Source organism: Brienomyrus brachyistius, unplaced genomic scaffold, assembly GCF_023856365.1.
Source record: "Brienomyrus brachyistius isolate T26 unplaced genomic scaffold, BBRACH_0.4 scaffold56, whole genome shotgun sequence".
In the NCBI taxonomy this organism is placed as follows: domain Eukaryota; kingdom Metazoa; phylum Chordata; class Actinopteri; order Osteoglossiformes; family Mormyridae; genus Brienomyrus; species Brienomyrus brachyistius.
The window spans coordinates 61,242-81,296 of record NW_026042331.1 but is presented as its reverse complement, the minus strand read 5'-3'; the positions used below and the strand labels follow the sequence as shown (position 1 = coordinate 81,296).

The window sequence follows — 20,055 nt, the reverse complement described above, 5'->3', positions numbered from 1 at the left end:
GATGTTCTACAAAATAGAAGTGACAAGTAAGGCCAGCATGCCCAAGGCTCTTCGGTTTCAGTGTTGAAGGTTCTAGTCGTAGGTCAGCTGAGAGGACCAGGCAAAGAAATGCAGGTTTTGTAAAGGACCCAAACAAGCAGATGGAGACCTGCAGAGAGGAACGAGGACTGGCAAAGAAGGATAGAGGAGATCAGGAAATGAATGAAAGAGTCAGGTATAAATATTAAGTTTGACTGAATTACGGTATAAAAAGTGTATGAATGAACAGCTGACATGCAGAATACTGCAAACGTCAGCTTTCAAATGCTCCGTTACCTAACAGGGCCATTAGCTCTTTCTTAACTTGAACAACAATAACTGGAAATAAAAAAATCCCCCTAAATGTAATAGTTACACCCTTCACCATTACACCCTTATTGCTGTTCACCCTATCTGTAATGTGCTACATTTAGATATATTCCAACTGATTTGCATCATTATAAAGATACTAGCTTTTATTTCAATGACTGTAGCTAGTGATTAAGGACAAAGAAGTGGTAGATAGAGAGGGGAAGCAGTGAGACGACGTTGGAAATGGAAGAAAGATGAGATCTCGGAGCTCGTGTTCCACAGGCACAATGACTCCCAGGTTATGTGACCCCCCCCCCCCCCCCCCATTCATCGGCTGATGCAAGTTCAACATTTTTGTACAAGTAGTTTCAAGTAACTTTTTTCTTTAATAAAATGGTCTGAGGTTCTTCCTCTTGGTTCCTGAGTCTTGCTTGTTTCTTCTCCATGTAAATATCATCTATCAGAGCCATAACTAGGTGGTGAAGAGAGCGACATGTGTTCCCCTCATCATTGCAAATCATGAACTGCTTTTCTCAAAATTTGTGATTCTACTTGCAAAGTTCTGTATGCATTTTTGCATAAATTAGCAAAAAAAAAGTTCAGAATTAAGATTTTTAAACTACTGCCAGTGAAGAAAGAAACCTATGTAATGACTTTGTGTATTTATTCTTATGTCACATAAAAAAAAATATCACATTTCGGTTCTCATTTTTATTTCTACTCAATTTTATTTTTACTGTCATTATAAAAAGTTCTCTCCAGGAGCCGACACCTTATCGTGGTGGAAAGGTTTGCTTGTTTCAATGATCTCAGGAGCTATGTTCTCTGGGGAGTTATGCCCCTGGTAGGGTCACCCAAGGCAAACAGGTCCTGGGTGAGGAACCAGACAAAGTGCGGCTCACAAGACCCCTAATGAAGAAGAAAAATATTGGATCCAGGGTTTCTCTTGCCCGGACGTGGGTCACCGGGCCCACCCCCTGGAGCCATGCCTGAGGGTGGGGCTCGATGGCAAGCACCTGGTTGCCAGGCCTGCACCCATGGGGCCTGGTCAGGCACAGCTTGATCCCCCTCCAATGGGCTCACCACCTATAGGAGGGGCCATAGGGGTCGGGTGCAATGTGAGTTGGGCAGTGGCCAAAGGCGAGGACCTTGGCGGTCCGATCCTCAGCTGCAGGAGCTAGCTCTAGGGACATATGTCACCTCTCTGATGGGGAAGGAGCCTGAGCTGGTGTGCGACGTTGTGAAGTTCCAACTAGATATAGTCGGGCTCACCTCGACGCACGGCTTGGGCTCTGGAACCAGTCTCCTTGAAGGAGGTTGGACCCTTTTACACTCTGGAGTTGCCCGTGGAGAGAGTGACTTATTGCCCCCTGGCTGGGCACCTGTACATTGAGGTTTACCTCATGTGGCTTCGGTGGTTGCTGAGGTGTGGGAGGAGTTTGGCAAGGTCATGGAAAATGACTTCCGGACAGCTTCGAGGAGGTTCTGGTCCACCATCCGGCGGCTCAGGGCAGGAAAGCAGTGCAACATCAACACTATTTATGATGGGGATGGGGTGCTGCTGACCTCAACTTGGGACGTCTTGGGTCGGTGGAGGGAATACTTTGAAGACCTCCTCTATCCCACCGACACGTCTTCCAACGTGGAAGCAGAGTATGGGGACTTGGGTGTGGACTCCCCTATCTCTGGGGCAGAGGTCGCTGAGGTGGTTAAAAAGCTCCTCTGTGGCCGGGCCCTGGGGGTGGATGAGATCTACCCAGAGTTCCTTAAGGCTCTGGATGCTGTGGGGCTGTCCTGGTTGACACGCATCTGCAGCATTGTGTGGACATCGGGGGCAGTGCCTCTGGACTGGCAAACCGGGGTGGTGGTTCCCCTCTTTAAGAAGGGGGACCGAAGGGTGTGCTCCAAATATGGAGGGATCACACTCCTCAGCCTCCCTGGTAAGGTCTATTCAGGGATTCTGGAGAGGAGGGTCGGCCGGATTGTCGAACCTCGGATTCAGGAGGAGCAGTGTGGTTTTCGCCCTGGCCGTGGAATGTTGGACCAGCTCTATACTCTCCGCAGGGTTTTGGAGGGTTCATGGGAGTTTGCCCAACCAGGCTACATGTGTTTTGTGGACTTGGAGAAGGTATTCAACCGTGTCCCTAGGGGAGTCCTGTGGGGGGTGCTCTGGGAGTATGGGGTGCTGGGCTTCCTTTTAAGGGCTGTTCGTTCCCTGTATGACCGGTGCTAGAGCCTGGTCCGCATGGGCAGCAATAAGTCGGACTCGTTTCCGGTGAGGGTTGCCCTTTGTCACTGATTCTGTTCATAGTTTTTATGGACAGAATTTCTAGGCGCATCCAGGGCGTTGAGGGTGTCCGGTTTGGTGACCTCAGGATTAGGTCTCTGCTTTTTGCAGATGATTTGGTTCTGTTGGATTCATCGGACCGTGACCTTCAGCTCTCACTGGGACAGTTTGCAGTCGAGTGTGAAGCGGCTGAGATGAGAATCAGCACCTCCAAATCCAAGACCATGGTCCTCAGCCGGAAAAGGGTAGAATGCTCTCTCCGAGTTGGGGATGGGGTCCCCCCCTAAGTGGAGGAGTTTAAGTATTTTGGGGTCTTGTTCACGAGTGAGGGAATGATGGAATGGGAGATCGACAGGCAGATCGGTGCAGCGGTAGCAGTGATGCGGGTGCTGCATCAGCCTGTCATGGTGAAGAAAGAGCTGAGCCAAAAAGGCAAAGCTCTCGATTTACCAGTCGATCTACGTTCCTACCCTCACCTATGGTCACGAGCTGTGGGTAGTGACCGGAAGAACGAGATTGCGAGTGCAAGCAGCCAAAATGAGTTTCCTCTGCCGCGTGGCTGGGCTCTCCCTTAGAGATAGGGTGAGGAGCTTGGTCATTCGGGAGGGACTCCTCTGCATTAAGAGGAGCCAGATGAGGTGGCTTGGGCATCAAGGATTAGGATACCTCTTGGACGCCTACTAGGTGAGGTGTTCCGGCATGTCCCACTGGGAGGAGGCCCCGGCGAAGACCCAGGACACGTTGGAGGGACTATGTCTCTCGACTGACCTGGGAACGCCTTGGGATTCCCCTGGAGGAGCTGGAAGAAGTGGCCGGTGAGAGGGAAGTCTGGGTTTCCCTGCTGAGACTGCTGCCCCTGTGACCCAACCTTGGATCAAGCGGGAGTTAATGGGTGGATGGATGGATGGATGGATTATGAAAAATGGCATTGTGAAATAAAAGCTACTTCGGAAAACCATCATTCCAAAATACATCAATGTGAAAAGTTGAACCTTGTCGTGAGATATCCACCCATCCATCCATTTTCTGAAACCTCTTGTCCTATTCAGGGTCGCAGGAGGTTTGGAGCCTATCCTGGAGTGTACAGGCAAAACACACACATGCACACACACAGAGTTCTGGAAAAAACTAAGAAACCATTTTATATATATATTTTTTTTTTTAAATCTGCATTCTTAAGTCTTGCTTTAATCCTTGTTCTGCTGGCAGAAGGCTACACTGCACAGCAGGATGCTTCTAGGCTCAAAGTTTCTAAGTCAGCAGTACACAAGAACAAGGTGAAGAAGGAGACACTGGTAATGACCAAATACCAGCCAGGTGGAGGGCAGAAGCGATTTTCTAATGCCAGGGATGGCTGCCAACTTATACAACAGGGTCTCATGAATTAGAGGATAACATAAATTGACCTTCAAAAAGAATGGGAAATGTGAAGTGGTGTGAAGTTCACTGCTATGACCCCTAGAAGCCCTTAAAGACCCATAAAGCAAAGAGGAAGCCTGTCATCAATGAGAAGCGGGGAAGAGCCAGGCTGGAATTTGCAATAACATGTATATTTAATTTTTAGTTTCACTAATTTTAGTGAAACTAAAAATGTTGCTGTGGTCTCAGTTTTTTCCAGAGCTGTATATAGGTATGCATATATGAATTCTGGTTTTGCTGGCAGAAGGTGAGATGGCAGGTTGCTTCCAGGTTCAAAATTTCTAAAACAGCAAAAGTACACAAGAACAAGATGAAGCAAGAGACACTGGGAACGACCAGAAACAAGTCAGGTAAAGGACGGACGCAAGAGATGACAGTTTATCATGAATCCCAAAAATGACTAAACCCCTATCCAGCCCTAACCTTAACCATAAGTAGCTAAATAAAACACAAGCCTTTTGACTTATTTAGTTTTTTTGATAATAGTCACAGTTTTTTATAAAGTTGAATTTTCCCTTGTGGGGACCGAAAAGGTGGTTCCCACAACATAAAAATAACAGGTTTTTATCTCTTTGTGGGGGCATGCACAATAAGCCAAATCATTATGACCATATGAATCAAATAAAATCTAGTAAAAACGGTGTGTGTCAAGATATGTTTGAGTGTACTCACACTAGGAGATACGTGCCAAGCCTGAGCATGTTTGAAGAAGTGGACCTGGGAATGGTTCATTTGGCACAATATGGATGCAGTGTGTGGTCCGACTATGGAACACAGATGTGACGTCATTGATGCAATTGGCACACACACTTATTCATATCTTTGGAGGGACCGACCATTTTAATAAAATTTAGGTTAACCTTGTAGGAACCTCCCTCAAGTATTAAGGTACAGGATTTATCACATTGTGGGGAAATCTGGTCCCCACAATGCAATAATTTGAAAAACATGCATGTACACTAAACATGAACTGGATCAGGAAGGAACAGATCGGGTAGGCTGTACAGATCTGGTAGTGACAAACACTTAACAAACATGGCAGTTAGAGGTGCAGCATTTTCTGTAAATGTCTGGAACAACTAGATGCAAAACACAAAAACTTAAGAGATTTTTGGTAAAATACCAGATATGTGCAGCATGACTAAATGAAAATCGCAGACTTGCATATGTAATAAATCTGTAAGTGGGCAGTGTGTCATTATGGCCTAAAAGACTTCAAATAAGCCACAAAATAAAGACATTAACCATAAACTCCATTGTGCTGTGCATAGCACTTTCTATCTTTTCACAGAATGTCTCACAGTGATGATGAAACCTTGCTCAGGCCCAGAATGTTAAGTACAGTGTGAGCACAGTGCAGCGAGGGAGTGGCAATTGAGCTCAGGCACAGTACAAGGTATCCGGGCCATGTATGAGTACACCCTTAGATACCCTTAGCTAACATTCGGTACTGGTCTTGAAGTTGACATGCTGAAAGCAGAGAAAAATGATCTTGACAAGGGCCAAATCATTATGGCTAGGTGACAACAAGGCTTGTGGGCTGCTCATGGTCAGCCCTAGTGAGCACATGTTCAGAGGAGGGAAAAACATATGAATGTGGCACAAATGGCAGATGATTTTCATGATAATCATGGGTGTAATGTGTCATGATAGGTGTGGGGGGTGGTGGTCATAATGTTTTGGGTCACTGTTGTCTATATATATATATATATATATATATAATTTGAAAAAAGATATACTGCTGCTTGAAAATTCTTGCAAAAAATGCATCAATTTCTGTGATCACAGAATCATAAAATCCTGAACGACTAAACAGAAATGGCAAAAACTATAATCTGCATAAACTCAAACTTTAATTCAAGGCTTTCTAAAGCCTTCAAAAATTTTCACTTTGGCAGCTAAAAACTGCACAAGTATCACCATATTACTCACACTTTCATGAACTCCACATTTTAAACAGCACTTTAAATATGCCTAGGATATGAAATTAACAAAGAAAAAAAAAAATACAGAACCGATCTACACAGCTAAATTCTGTTTAACGCTGAGCAGAGGTTTGGTTTGAAGATAGACAAACAAAACTAAATTTTCATTTTTAATAAAAAAATTTATTTGCCAGTTTCACATTTAGTTCTATTTATCAAAACCCTTTCATATAATATTCTATGTACATATTTAACATCTTACATACAATTGTACAAGTTAGTAAGGAGCCCATGTATTCATGATCCCAGTCCAGTTTAACCCTGCTAATTTGTGTAACGTAGCACAGTGCCAATCTGCAAGTGTGTGTGCTGTGAAATGATTTTCCTGAAGGTTCATCAAGCAAAAACGAGGCCAGCTGCGCTTCACTCTAGTCACACAGCTCGTCTGCCTTTCCCCGTAAGAGCCCCAGTTCCCCCGTCCCTGGGGAAGGTCATTTCCTCTTCCTCAGAGGGCCTATCCTACATATCTTGTTCTTTACTGTGTATTTGAGCCAGTGAAAGTGCAACACCTTCATATGCTGTCTGTTCATTCTATATTCCATGCAGCAGCTGTCGATTGCTGGTCCATTCTGCAAAAGGATTACCCCTCCCCCCCACCAAACTGCACGCTGCATTGAGTTACCTCACACTAGTTCTCAGTTAAACATATGCACCTAAAACACAGGACATGGAATTTACAAAGAAGACAGGAGGATTTTTCTTTGGAAAAGAAAATCGCTGGAAAGTCCTGCTCTACATTTAACTCAAGCACTGGAAAAAGCAGCCTATTATGAATATTCATCAGCAGGGCGACAGTCACAGTCGGTTCTAATTATGACAGTCATTGTAAGTGTCGATCATTAGGAATTTAAATACATTCCATGCTAAAATATGCATGAGCACAGTTACAGAATGGACTGCTGTGTGGATCAGAGGCAAGTCCGGAATTTTGTTCCAGTTTTTAATATCTCTCTGTGATAACTATTAATTTGTTTGGAAAAAGCTGGATTGTCGAACAAAGAAACAAACAAAAAAAATCCACTTCTTAAAAGTGACACAGGTAGACAGAAATATAGCTGTTCTATTAAGTCTATCAAAGCTTTTAAAAAAAATCATTCCAGTCCTTCACATACAAAGTTTGCCTTGTTCTTATTTTCTTTAAAAAAATAAATCTGTTTCCTTCCAGTGACCAGCAGTGGGGTATGAAACAGCCTTTAGATGCCTCGTGGATCACTGTCATTTTAGTTTGACCATTATGCATGGGGCCAGAGGGACCCATCTACTGTTCTTTGCCCCAAATTGGGCAGATTTGTAATCCATGAGCCCACAGGAGGAGTTCGTACTTCTTCACCGCAGTAGCAGCAATAGCAAGACAGACATTGATGTCAGGAAAGACGAAACAGCCACTGTCGCCACTCCGGAGCCAGCAGCCACACTCCTCTGCACCTCGGGCAGGACAATGGGCTCATCTGTGCAGGAAGGGAAAATGCAGCAACCGGCCACAGGAAAACATGAGCACAAAGGCAAACACTGATATGCAGTCCTATTGTTAGTGACACAATGTAAGTTGTTTTCAACAATTCATTTCACAGGTTTAGCATTTAGCATAAAGGGGTAGCCCATTGCAAGTACTTCAGATGTATATTCGTTTAATATAGTTTTGAGAGCCTAATTCTAATAATCCAGAGTCTCCTATTGTTAGTTTGGGCAGCTTCAGAACAGTCTTCATAGCGTTCAAAGCACTTATAGGTAGAAAACATTGATGTACAGAGCTGATATCAAGGATCAGAACTGGGGCCGATTCAGGCATTTTTAGTTGATCGGTATCAGCTACCACAGCCCGATCCAAAGAACAATCTATTTAATTTCCCACGTCCACCTCATTTACATCAGTTGCGCAGACTGTCAGGTTCTGTCACATGCTACAGGAAACCTGAGGTACATGGCTAGAAAGTACAAACTATGGAGATGCCAGCCATGTGGAAATTCTTTACATTGGAACTGAAAGTAGCGGAAGAGCTACCTGCAATGTTTGCAATGCCATCCTTTTGAGTGAAGGAAGTAACCGTCTAATTAGGCAGAAACATCATATAAGGAAATACTGTGAAATGGCAAGGCTTACTCAGATGGAGAATGCACTGACACCCACTACATGTTCATGTGTATGGGACTGGGACTCTGAATCAGCAGACATAAATACTGAATGGATTGGACTAGAATACCAGAAAAGTGGATCAATACATGCCTAAGAGAAAATCAAAAAATAATGTTTGGTAGAATAAAAAAATTGTTTTGTAGTTTTTAGGCCTTTTGCACACTTGCACATCATTTGCACATCATGCCTTCAAAGTGCATAAAGGCTTTATTTTGTTGTGCAATACGAACACCTCTCCAGTTCATCCAAGAGCACACAGTGTTTCCAGAATATTACATAAAGGCCTAAATCTTGATGGCATACCTGCAGGCAGTCTGTTGGATGAGTTATGCACACCTCCGCCACCTGGCCTTGACTCCTGGGACCCTGGGGAGGAGGAGAGGTTGGATTTACAGAGAAACTCTATACACTCTTATCTGCACAAAAGACTGACTTTTCATATTTTTGCAGGAAGTTTATCCCAGATGTGGCATATAGCTTTCATTTAGGGTTTGGCTATTGAAGTCTCATGTGAAAAGCTGTAGGTAATTTAAAGATGGGAAATTCAACACGCAGTCAGCATTAGAATGGAATGATACCCCAAAACCAACGGCTCATATTTTTTCAGGGGACCTAAAATCAAAATTTACTTTACATAGTCAGGTGTAGAATTAGCATATAGAAAAAAGCCCCCTGTATAAACCCAGTTAAGGTCACATCTTGCATGCACTCCTTCATACGGACAGCACAGGCATGGTCTTACCGGCGGGGCCTGCAACATCCACCCGAAGCCTCAGGCAATTCGACCCATGGAGGTGCAGGGGCTTTGCTGTGGGGGGAGCAGGAGGCAGAAGCTCAGATGCACCCGTCAAGATGCTATCCTACTCTGAAATCTTTCTGGATCTGGGTAATGTACCAGTCTTTTAATCTGACACAAAATTCACTAAGTGAGTCAGTCCCAATTAAACCGATCCAGTGAGTCCAGTCCCTTAGTTAGCAGCCTCACAAACCGCCCCCTACCACATGCTGGACACTCACAGATATAGTAGTAGCTCTCGCCCTGTCGGAACTCCTTCCCCAGCGTGAAAGGCGTGTAGCGCTGGAACTTCTCAGAGAACCTCTCGGGTGCATGGGGCGCGAAGGGATGGGCGCACTCCCACCGCAGCTGCTCGTAGGACTGTGGCCGACAGGCGTTATAGTCCCGCTGCTCCACCATGTAGAGCACATAGCGCTCGGCCTCCTGGGAAGGCAGCACGCCCAGCGGGTAGTGCGGGCACACGATGTCCAGGTAGTCATTGATGTGCACCTTCACTGTGTAATCGTCCCACTGGAATCTGAAATGAGGGAGGAGGGAAGAGAGACTACATTTAGCTCCATTTATAAGGGCTTGGCAGCACAGGAAGAGATGATTTCCCAACATTCGAAGTCTCGGAGGACTAAGGCACACACTGAGAAACAGAAAAACAGAGCCCCCCCCCCCCCAACATCTAGTCCATGACTTTGCTTCATGCCAGAGGGCGACTGGTGCCTCATTGATTCATTTTGCTCAGTGGTTTGGCCCGAGGCGTAACAGTAATCACAAGTACAGAGGAATCACCAAGTAAAACAGACGGGATCCGGCCGCTCTCTTCTCAAGGGCGAAGCGGCCTGCTCGGGAAATTGCTCTGCTGCTGAGGGAAACGTCACCCGGGTGCGAAGGGCCAGGCGAGGCGTCCCGCTCACACGCAACAAAGCCCACAATGATAAGGAGAAGACGACTCCCATTTTCTGGCCGGCATTGGCTTGGCTGACCCTGAGCCTCCTGCGGCCTCCCAGCCCCCATCCCGACACCCCATTAGCCTCAGCGACCTGCTGGAACAGCTCGCCGGAGAGAGATGTCTTATTCCCAGTTCCACTCCTCTGCCTCCGTTCAAGAAGATTAAAAGAAATGCCAGTAAACTCAAGGCAAACTCGCTGCTGTCCCCTGCCTTGCATGTACCCACACTGCCTTGCATGTACCCACACTGCCTCCGGCTTGTTGAAAAGCTTCTGCTCCGTGTAAAAGGAGGGATTTAAAGCTCAAACAGCCCTTCACCCCCCAGGCACTTTCCAGGGGCCATAAACAATCCCAGGGATCACCCCCCCACACGCACACACACTGAAATCTGTTTATGGTCTGATTCCACAAAAGGAGGTCAAAAGCTATATAATTAAACATAAAAGCCACTGCAGTTTCCCTACTGGGGGGTAATTCCATTGCCACACCCCTGCCCTCAAAGTTTGGGTATTAGGGAGAGAATTTTTAATAAAGAGTCTCAGATGACAGCATCATTTCAGCAGCATCATCTCTGAGGCCTGACTGTCTGCTAACATTAGATCTTCTCTGAGGCCTGACTCTCAGATGACATTAGCATTGTCTCTGATGCCTGAATCTGTCAATACTGGCATCACCAGTAAAACCAGCCAAACTCCGGGATGCCCAAATGACCTTAATTATAAACCATTGCTAAGAGCAGAGTCCCACTCTGCTGGTTACACCCCCTGCACGCTTGTCCTCCCTGCCCGGCCTTTCATGCTTGCCTGAGCTTAGCTCTGGCTTTCAGACCATGCTAATCTACAACATGTGTATATGAACCATCTGGAAGGTTAAGCGTAGTGGAGGAGAATCTGGCTGGGTGATATAAAGCTTACCCTGGGTGGGTATATGCGCATGCGTGTGTGTTTCCCGGGGGATTGGCTGCCAGTCATGTGAGAGCACTAATACAACGATGGCAGCCATGATGGATGTGTGGCATCACTGCCCGTGACCGAGGGCCTTCATATTCACCAGCCCAGCCCCCCTGTGTGTGTCCTTGTGGAATGCCTCAGCCCTTCACAGGGTCACGAGGGCAAGGAAACAAGCTGCAGTCTTACAGAGTCATCTGACAGATGAACACACACACACACACACACACACACGATAGACGCGCCACTGCACACAGCCTATCTCCATTCAGACGCTGCTCACAGGTCGGCTGCACTTCTATGTTACCACAAGCTCTGTTAAAATTAGTTTGTGTTCAAATCCTTTTGAAAAATAACTTAATCCTGTAACTGAAGGCAAAAAGTTAACATCTGCAGCACCTCCCTTCATGGGGGGTGGGGGGGTTACATGGGGCTCTGTGCTCCTCTATTCATTCCCACTGGACCCTGCATAATGAGGTTGGTCCTGTGTGAGAAGCATGCATCGTCACTGTCAGTGCATGGAGTGGGCTTGCTGGAGCTCACTGTGAATGCATGAAGCAGGAGGAACCTGCCATCTATGCTCTCTTTCCAAATAACACCAGAGCCGTCTGCTGCTCTCATACTCTGCATTTTAACGTGAATTTGTGTGGGATTTGTCTGCCCACTAGGGGGCAGCAGTAACCTCCAAAAATATAGTGGGAATACACCAACCACGCTTTGCAGAAGCCACCGAACCACAAACTATCGGAAATGAGAGAGAGAGAAAGGCTGCAAGCAAAAACCCAACATATAAATGTAAATGAATCCAGTGTTTCTCACAAACAGAAGAAACTCTTACAAATTGCCATCATTCTACACACACACACATGACAAAAGAAAATGCTTATCAGCAACTTTACTGATGAATTAATAAATACAATTTAATGAAAGAAGGCAGGTACATAAGGATACTTAGGTGTAGGAAGAGTCCTGTGAGAGTCCTGTGAGAGGGAAGTGGGCCTCCCTAGACCAGGAGCGTGCAGCATCCCGGCGGCCAGCACACAGCGCGGACGCAGCACGCCGATCGGGGAATTGTTTACAACAGCGGCAAGACTCCTTGTTTTCCTGGGAAGCGTACAGCGACACCCCCACGTGTCCACACACGCCGAAATGCCCTCTGACACACCACAGCGAGCTCCTCTCTCACTGGCTGCTTCCCGTGCTGTTCAGTCTCCCTGCTACCATCTAATCTTAATCTTTCTACACAAGACAAAAGAAAATGACAGAGCTGAAGAAAGGATCGTTATCAGCTCAGATAAGAGAGACGTTCGGCGAGACTCACAAACACCTACAGAACAGCAGGCTTTACCGATTCCTTAATCTGTGTTTCTGCTCATTGCTGCAAAAGGATTATATGTAGCAGATCATAGAGTCTGGTGGGGGAGAAACTCAGGATAAGATCTGGAATGTTGAATGGGGGTGGAGTGGGATGGGGGGGATCAGATAATCGGGAGAAAAGGCAAGAATCCGTGTATCTTTTTAATCTGTCAGTCTGAAAAACAGTCAGAATCACAGGCCATGGTGAGGTGGCATGATAAACTGGGCGAACGGGGAAAATCCAGGGCGAGCCAGGAAAGCTACAGGAACATGATTAACGAGGCGGCAGGGAATGAAGAAAGAAAAAGGGAGCAAATATGTCAGTACAGTGCGAAAACGCAGGAATAAAGAGGAATGTGGAGACTGAGGTGGAGACTCTCTCTGAGCAGTGCTCTGCCTACAAGAGTAACACGCTAAAGCGAACGTGGACAGCAGTGCCGAGTTTCCATTTTTTGTCATTGCAAAGGTATCAGAAGAATATTCAATAGGGCTACAAATAACAGAACGAGTACTTTGATAAAAAAAAAGACAAAAGTAAACCTTCCATTAGAGCCATCAAAGTCACTGGGCTCCTTTATCCACAGATTTGCTCTTACTGTCATTTATACTTAATAGTCTGCTTTCTGTTTGACTCATCATCATCAGAGACAGAAATGGAATTAGAGTAACTCAAGCCAGTGAACTGGAGCAAACCTGGAAGAACCAGTGGCTTCCAGAAAAACAGTCTGAACCTAAACTGCAGCCTAGAAAAGAGGCAGGAAGAGGTGGGGGGGAGTGGGGGGGGGGGGCAGGGGTGGGGTGAGGTGTGTAGAAACAGGTGTAGTCAGGGGTTTACTCACGCTACAGCCGGGGGGGGGGGAGCTGGGACTGAATGACTGACTCAGTGCTCACACACCCATGCATGGTGATAACTTGCACGGCACTGATATCTAATCACCTGGTTATCTACATTTGCACAACAGCGTACATTCTCGTGTGCGTCAGAGTAAGGCTATGCAATGCGGCCCGGGGCCGCTCCTGTCACCGCCGGCTCCGCAGCAGCATGAGAAATCCATCACTCATACACTTCATACTACGCAAACAGACCTGCAAGGGCCCCAGTGACACACACAGACCAACAAGCGCTGACAGGTAACGTGGAACTGGTTCAGGCTGACAGCCAGGCTCAGATACACCCAAAGTGGCCAGCTTGCTGAGGCAGGGAAAGTCTCAACCCATCAGACGTGAAGAGCCGCCCCGTGATAGATAGCACCCGCCTGTCCTCATGTCCTTCCAAACAAGACGCACCAGGTGAGGCAGCTCTTTATTCCACATGGGTTAATTAGGTCAAGCCTGTTTAACTAGGATCAATAGCCAGTGTTCAATTAGCTGTACCACTCTAATTAAGTCACACACTGATTAATATTGACTTCAGAGACGAGGGGTGAGACATGCAGAGGGACCTGGAGGTGAGGTGGGATGGAACAGGGAGGTGGGGCGGAGCAGGGGGGTGGGGCCGAGGGGGCAGGCCAAGACAGTGGAAAATTCAAAATACTGCCCCTCCTTTGCAGGAGTTGTGAATTTGACTGTGATTTAGCAAAGAAATACAATAAAAAAAACTGCAGAACCCCTCCATGATGCGATGAGCCCTGGACACTTGACTTAATTTCCCCTCCACTGTGGAGGATGAGAGGCTCTTATGTCAGCACTACAGACTGCAGAGCTACAGGTAGGGGACCTGCATGAGTGTTTGTATGTGCAGGATATCTAAGTGTTTCCTTGTGTCAGGGGAGGACTTATCATAAGGCACCTGGTCCCTGGTTCCATGAAGATAGAATTTATAGAAGTTTCATTTAAGGATACAACATTAAATAGTCATTTAAATGGGGTGCAGTGGTTAGCACTGTTGCCTCACACCTCTGGGACCCGGGTTCGAGTCTCCGCCTGGGTCACATGTGTGTGGAGTTTGCATGTTCTCCCCATGTTGTCGTGGGGTTTCCTCCGGGTACTCCGGTTTCCCCCCACAGTCCAAAGACATGCTGAGGCTTAGAATTACTAAATAGCCCATAGGTGTGCATGTGTGAATGACTGCTGTGTGAGTGTGGCCTGCGATGGGCTGGCCCCCTGTCCTGGGTTCTGGACTCCCTGTGACCCAGAAGGATAAGTGGTTTAGAAGATGGATGGATATATGATCATTTAAATGATTGTCTATCCTGAAAACTATGCAAATACCAGACTAAGTTACCCCCTGTCCCATAAGTAATGTAAGGACTATTCCTACTCTGACATTCCACGTTAGTCTAGTGGCAGGCGACCGCTTATTTTCCTGCCATGCGAACCAATACAAAGTAGCCTAAAAGAAAACAGCATAAAGATACAAGACTAACATTACATCTTCTGTGTCTTCGATACTATCCTACTAGAATGGTAGACAAATTGTGAAGATATGTGGAGAAAACACAATTAAACGAACATATGCAAAAATTCAAGACTAACCTTAGCCTCAGGGGTGTAGTAAGAATCAGGTCACCATAGCCTATGGCCACGGCAAAAGAGGGAACGGTTAAACTTCTTAAATTTGGCCGATCAATCCACCGGAGTGATACCTCCCCTCCCCCTGATCTGTGAATTTTAATGACAACACTCCAGCCCCCACCCTGATCAGTATGTTCTCCCTCTTCTTTCTCTTGTGGCTGTAAAAAAATAGCTCAAATAACCAACTTAGGGGGGCCCCTATCCATGTCAGTCTAGAACCCCAAGGGAAGTTAGACCCCCCCCCTGCCCTGCGTGCGTGTTGGCGTGTGTAAAGGTATGAGTCCTTGTGTACAGAGATACACACAAATGTGCACAAGCCCCTTTGGTTCTATGTGTCATGCATCCAGAACAGGTGTGATCATGCAGCCTAATCTGGGGAGGGGTGTTAATATTTACAGCAGCCATAAGGTAGATTTAAGCTGCTGAAATGATTCTTACGGATTTGGTTATGCTAAAGGGACCCTGCCGGAATACAAGGCAGTGTAAAGTGGGCAGATGTTCAGCATAATCCCCGACTCCTAAGGCTCAGGGCTACACATCTCACTTTTGTTCCAGCTCAGTCCGTAATGATGTGATTGAAGTCATTATGTGGACAGCAAGTCCCCCTCACCTGCTGTTTAAGGTGTAAATGAATACCTAATTGAAAGGTGATCTGGCAGAGTCGTGGGCCCCCCAGGATATGGGGGCCCACCCTGGAGGTAAGGCTATGGTGACCGGGGGGGGGCCGAGAGCAGGCAGACCAACTCCCAAGCCCAACACTGTGGCTCCTACATGGTCCACTTCAGATCTCAGAATGTGGGACTGCACTGCCAGTTCATTGCTGTGGGGCCAAGAGGTTCATCCTTTCTTTTGTCCCCTTTGTCCCATTGCCTCTGCTCACGCCCCCCCCCCCCCCCCAATCGGCATACTACAGAATGTACACAATAGACGTGGCCCCCAGGCAGTCTGGAGTCCAGGAGGCAGCAGAGCATGAGTGTCTGACAGAGTCACGCTGTGGGCCTTGTGTGGGCTGCTGCCCTGCTCAGTAACACCCTCTAATTACGCAATAACTCCCATCCGCTGCATATTTCCGTAAACAGCAGCCATTTCTCCATGTATTTCTGAGACTCCGGCTTCAACACTGCACTGGCAAAGAGGGCCGCTTGATCCTAAAGGTGACTTCCTATCTACAGTGAAATTGCCTGTCAACGCCCCCTCAGATGAGGGATGCCAGAGGTGACAAGCTTAATGTAGCTAATTAACAGCTAAGTGAACATATTAAGTTGGGTGACAAGCTAAACTGGCACCGTTCATGGGTTCTCCAAGTTTCATTGAGTGCCCATTGTCACTGGAAAAGCCGGAATGACAACCTACAGGTCTGAACTGACTCATGGTTCTATCATACAAATTATAATTTGTCTATCTTTACTCCTCAGCTATCAGCAATCAACTCTATACATTACACATTTATATGGTAGAACAAATCTCAAAAAGTTAAATGGTCATTCCTGTTTCTTAAGTCCAGCCTGCTAACCACTACGCCACCAGACGCTGTAGTGGCCATCCGCTGCTATTATTTGTAAGAACAATATACAACATATTACTTTGTAACGATACCAAGCACGCAAATCACAACAGTTTCATGTAACTGCGCTCAATGAGTACTTGCACCACATCCTAATTACAAGTCGCTAAGGCTCCTGCTGGGTGAAGAATACAACATTTAGAGAGACATGCTGAGCGAGTGTGTTTCTGTCAGTCTACTCATTATAGTCCCTATTTATAGGGAAATTTATGTGCGTATATTTACGTCCCATGCATGGACACCCCTCTACCCAAGACCTAGGTAATAAAACAAAATCTCGTTATGATAATCTTTAAGATACAGGAAATTACTTCTTGTATAACCACGGGTTAAAAAACAACGTGGACACTGAATGGGAATCAGTGATGGGATTATGCAATGATTTCGAACTAAAACGAAAACGTATGGCGTAAAACCCTGCCAGACTTCAGTCATGTTAGCAAAGTCACGGGTTACACCGAGATCTTATACTTATTCCCAAACTCGGGCATAATGGCTTGTGAGAACTCACATGAACTCCGCACGGGGCAGCACGTAAACAAAAGAAATTAAAAAACAAATCATGTCATATAATGCAATCTATGTGTGTGGGGGGCTTGTATTTGCAACATTGCGGGGACCAAATGTCCCCACAATTAACCTGTCACTTTTTATCTTGTGGGGTTACTTTTCTGGTTCCCACAATATAAACCTCAAATTTATAATAATCTGTGAATGCGATCAAAAAACTAAACATACCAAAAGGGGCTAAGGTTGGGATTAGGGTTTTCCCATATAAATGAATGGAGAGTCCCCACAAAGATAAGAATACAAACGTGTGTGTGTGTGTGTGTGTGTGACCGGAGGGTTGGGGGACGCAATACAACACTGTGATACTCCTGCAACGCAAACGCTATAACGTCGACACTTCGATAATACAAATAAATACTTACTTAGGATTTGAGCTGTTCCAGAAGACGCTGTGCCTCTCGGCCGATGTGCACCAGGCGCTCAAACACAGTACCATACTCATGAAGTACGCCAAATCCATTGCCGATTTGCGCAAAATTGTACCGTAAATGCAAAATATCTCGTGACGTTTATGTACGCTATTATAACTCATAAGTAACAACCTGCTGCAAAAAAAGACATAGAATGGTTTTAATATTAAACTGCTGCTGATCGGTAAGGACAAAGTAACACATCCAAAGAAACCGCAAACTGTTGGATTAAGTTATGAATGATTCATGTGCCAGTTGGCGGTTTTGTCTGACGGCGAGCAGACGGGACCACGCCCTTCCGCGACTGACAGCCAATGAAAACTAGCAACCGAAAGTAATTTGCGTATTATCAATTAACACGCGCCTCCCTAGTGAGCCATAAATCGAAAGTTTATTTTCTAGGTAAATTCTGAAAAGTGAATTTCATTTTGACATGATATAATTGTAGTTGTCGATTTTCCTTTTTTGCGCATAGTTTTCGTAGTTTGCTTGGACTGTTATCTTAGAAGCGCACATAAATTTCTAAAACAAATGCATGCATACTTAGAGAAAAAAGACTTTCTTTTGCCATATAGACAACAACCACAAAAATAAATTTAAAAAGCCCTGTATGAAATATAAAAAACATAACACTAGGCCAAATAGGCTACATAAAATGTATGATATAAGTAGAATAACAGTTTGTATCTACGTGCGTATTTTCCTTTTAATTTTTTTCATTTTTTAAACATGATGTATTTGGAAAGATTTTGTCCTAAAAACTGACCTTCCCTCGGTCTGAACGCAGCAGTCTGGCGTGGGTGTCCTACCATGACATTTACTGATTAACAACCCATTCGTGCCGTGAAGGATGTTTCTGCAGCACAATATGCACCACCTCCACTAATCGCTTTCTCACTCTTCGGCCACCGGAAAATTCAGCCGAGATGAACAGGATCTACCTGCAAACCATTCCGCAACTAATAATGCCGGCGACAAAGCTGTGAGCTATCATAACTTCCTATAGAAATATGTGTTAATAAGTGCCATTAGCGGAGCAGCATGTGGTGTGGTGGTTAAGGACACAGACTAGCAATCTGAAGGTTGTCAGCCTCATTCCCACACGGGGATCCGCTGTACCCTTGAGCGAGGTACTTAACCTGAACTATTTCGGCAAAAATCTCTAGTATAGTAAATGCGTCAAAATCACTAAGCGGCCAAATGTGAATCCTGCTTCTGCCCAGATGGGAATATAAACCCCACAGGATGTCATCGCTCTTGGGATTTCAGTTAGCTTTAGCGGATTCCCTTGCTGTAATTCATACAAATGTCAAAAAAGGTCTTCTCGCTCCTTCCATATATATATACACATCTACACCAGTTTTCGACTTGTCTTTCCATCAATTTTGGAGGGACCTTCAGTTGTCTGTAAAGACTGTTTACCCTCCTGCTGACTGATTCCTTACCAAATCAGTTTCACTCATTTCGGAATTTATGACCATGGACCTGTGTAAAATATACATTTTTTTGCTAACTCCAGCCTGGCTCTTCTCCACTTCTCATTCATGAAAGGCTTCTTCCTTGCTGGATGTGTCTTCAGTCCTGCTTCTAGGAGCATGTTATGAATTTTCCTAACAGTGCATTTCACACCACTTAATGTTTCCCATTAATTTTGTAGGTCACCTGAGGCCATCCTCTGATTTATGAGGCACTGCCGGATAAGTTGATGGTCATTCCTGGCATTAGAAAGTCACTTCTGCCCTCTACCTGGTTGGTTTTTGGTCATTAGCAGTGTCTCCTGCTTCATCTTGTTCTTGTTTACTGCTGTCGTAGAAACTTTGAAGGCTTCAAAGCAGCCTGCCTCACAGTGTAGCCTTATGCCAGCGGAACCTGGATAAACCACAGTTTTAAAATGCATTTTTTTAAAAAATATATAGACTTATTTCTTAATTTTTTTTCCAGAGCTGTATATTGGCCAATGCATGAATGTACATGTTACATCGAGGGGCTCCGGATACAGAATACAGAGCTTCCCCTAAAGCCTGGCTCTCAGTCTCTCTATAAGGCCTTTCGTTTTTTGGTGTAGTCGAACCTTTAATTAAAAAGCATTTTTGTTTTGACTGAGCTATTTCTAATACTAGGGGCACAATAAAAAAAATGTCAAAGATAAAGCATTGTTCAGATTCTACACTGAGTTCTGTCCTGTTGCTGGAAGGCTGATATAGATATCGATATTTTAATAAAATATCATACATTGAATTAGACTCTGTGAAATATCAATATATCAATGAACAGGAATTAATGAATAAGTGAACTAGACAATTGAAATGATTCAATTCATTTCATTTGTAACCTAATTAATTATTGATTAATAAAATGATGAAAACAAGTCATTGAAACACTTAAAACATGTTTACTTAACTTTACTTATTTATCTTTAACTTTTATTTCATCATAATCAGTCCACAAATTCACTTTAAAACATTCATTTCTAAACAAAGAAGCTCTTTTAACTTGTTTGATGGTATATTTGATTTGCATCTTTTGAATAATTTAATCATCTGCTCACCTATCCTTGGCCAGGACTCCTGTCTGAGAGCCTGACTGCCATTTTGTTTCTGCTCGGCTATATTCCCCAGACACTGTGGAGACAGGTGCTTACTGCCCTGGGCTGGGATTGGCTCTAATACAGCCTGCTGTCTTACTCCTTCAGAGGTACAATGTACTAAAATACTTGTGCAAATGGCATATAAAGGAATTATTGTTTTGAATCCTCTCCCCCATTCAGGGTCGTTGCTAAAAATTTTGTGCCCCATGAAAGCATG

General features: G+C 45.2%; 1 protein-coding gene across 1 annotated transcript; it reads right to left on the bottom strand.

Moving 5' to 3' along the window:
• Positions 1-6,122: 6,122 nt before the first annotated feature.
• LOC125724499 (ephrin-A1-like) lies at positions 6,123-17,482 on the bottom strand. Its single transcript, XM_049001220.1, has 5 exons — positions 17,204-17,482; positions 9,173-9,468; positions 8,898-8,963; positions 8,459-8,521; positions 6,123-7,469 (listed from the first exon to the last, which is right to left on the bottom strand). The coding sequence occupies exons 1-5, from the start codon at positions 17,371-17,373 to the stop codon at positions 7,348-7,350; spliced, it is 717 nt and encodes a 238-aa protein (XP_048857177.1). The 5' UTR covers positions 17,374-17,482; the 3' UTR covers positions 6,123-7,347.
• Positions 17,483-20,055: the final 2,573 nt, after the last annotated feature.

Coding starts and splice junctions, on each gene's coding strand:
- LOC125724499 (XM_049001220.1), bottom strand. CDS start 17,373: ATGAGTTATAATAGCGTACATAAACGTCACGAGATATTTTGCATTTAC. Junction 9,469..17,203: donor TGGAACAGCTCAAATCCTAA/GTAAGTATTTAT, acceptor CCCTCATTTCAG/ATTCCAGTGGGACGATTACA. Junction 7,470..8,458: donor ATCCAACAGACTGCCTGCAG/GTATGCCATCAA, acceptor CTTCCTGCACAG/ATGAGCCCATTGTCCTGCCC.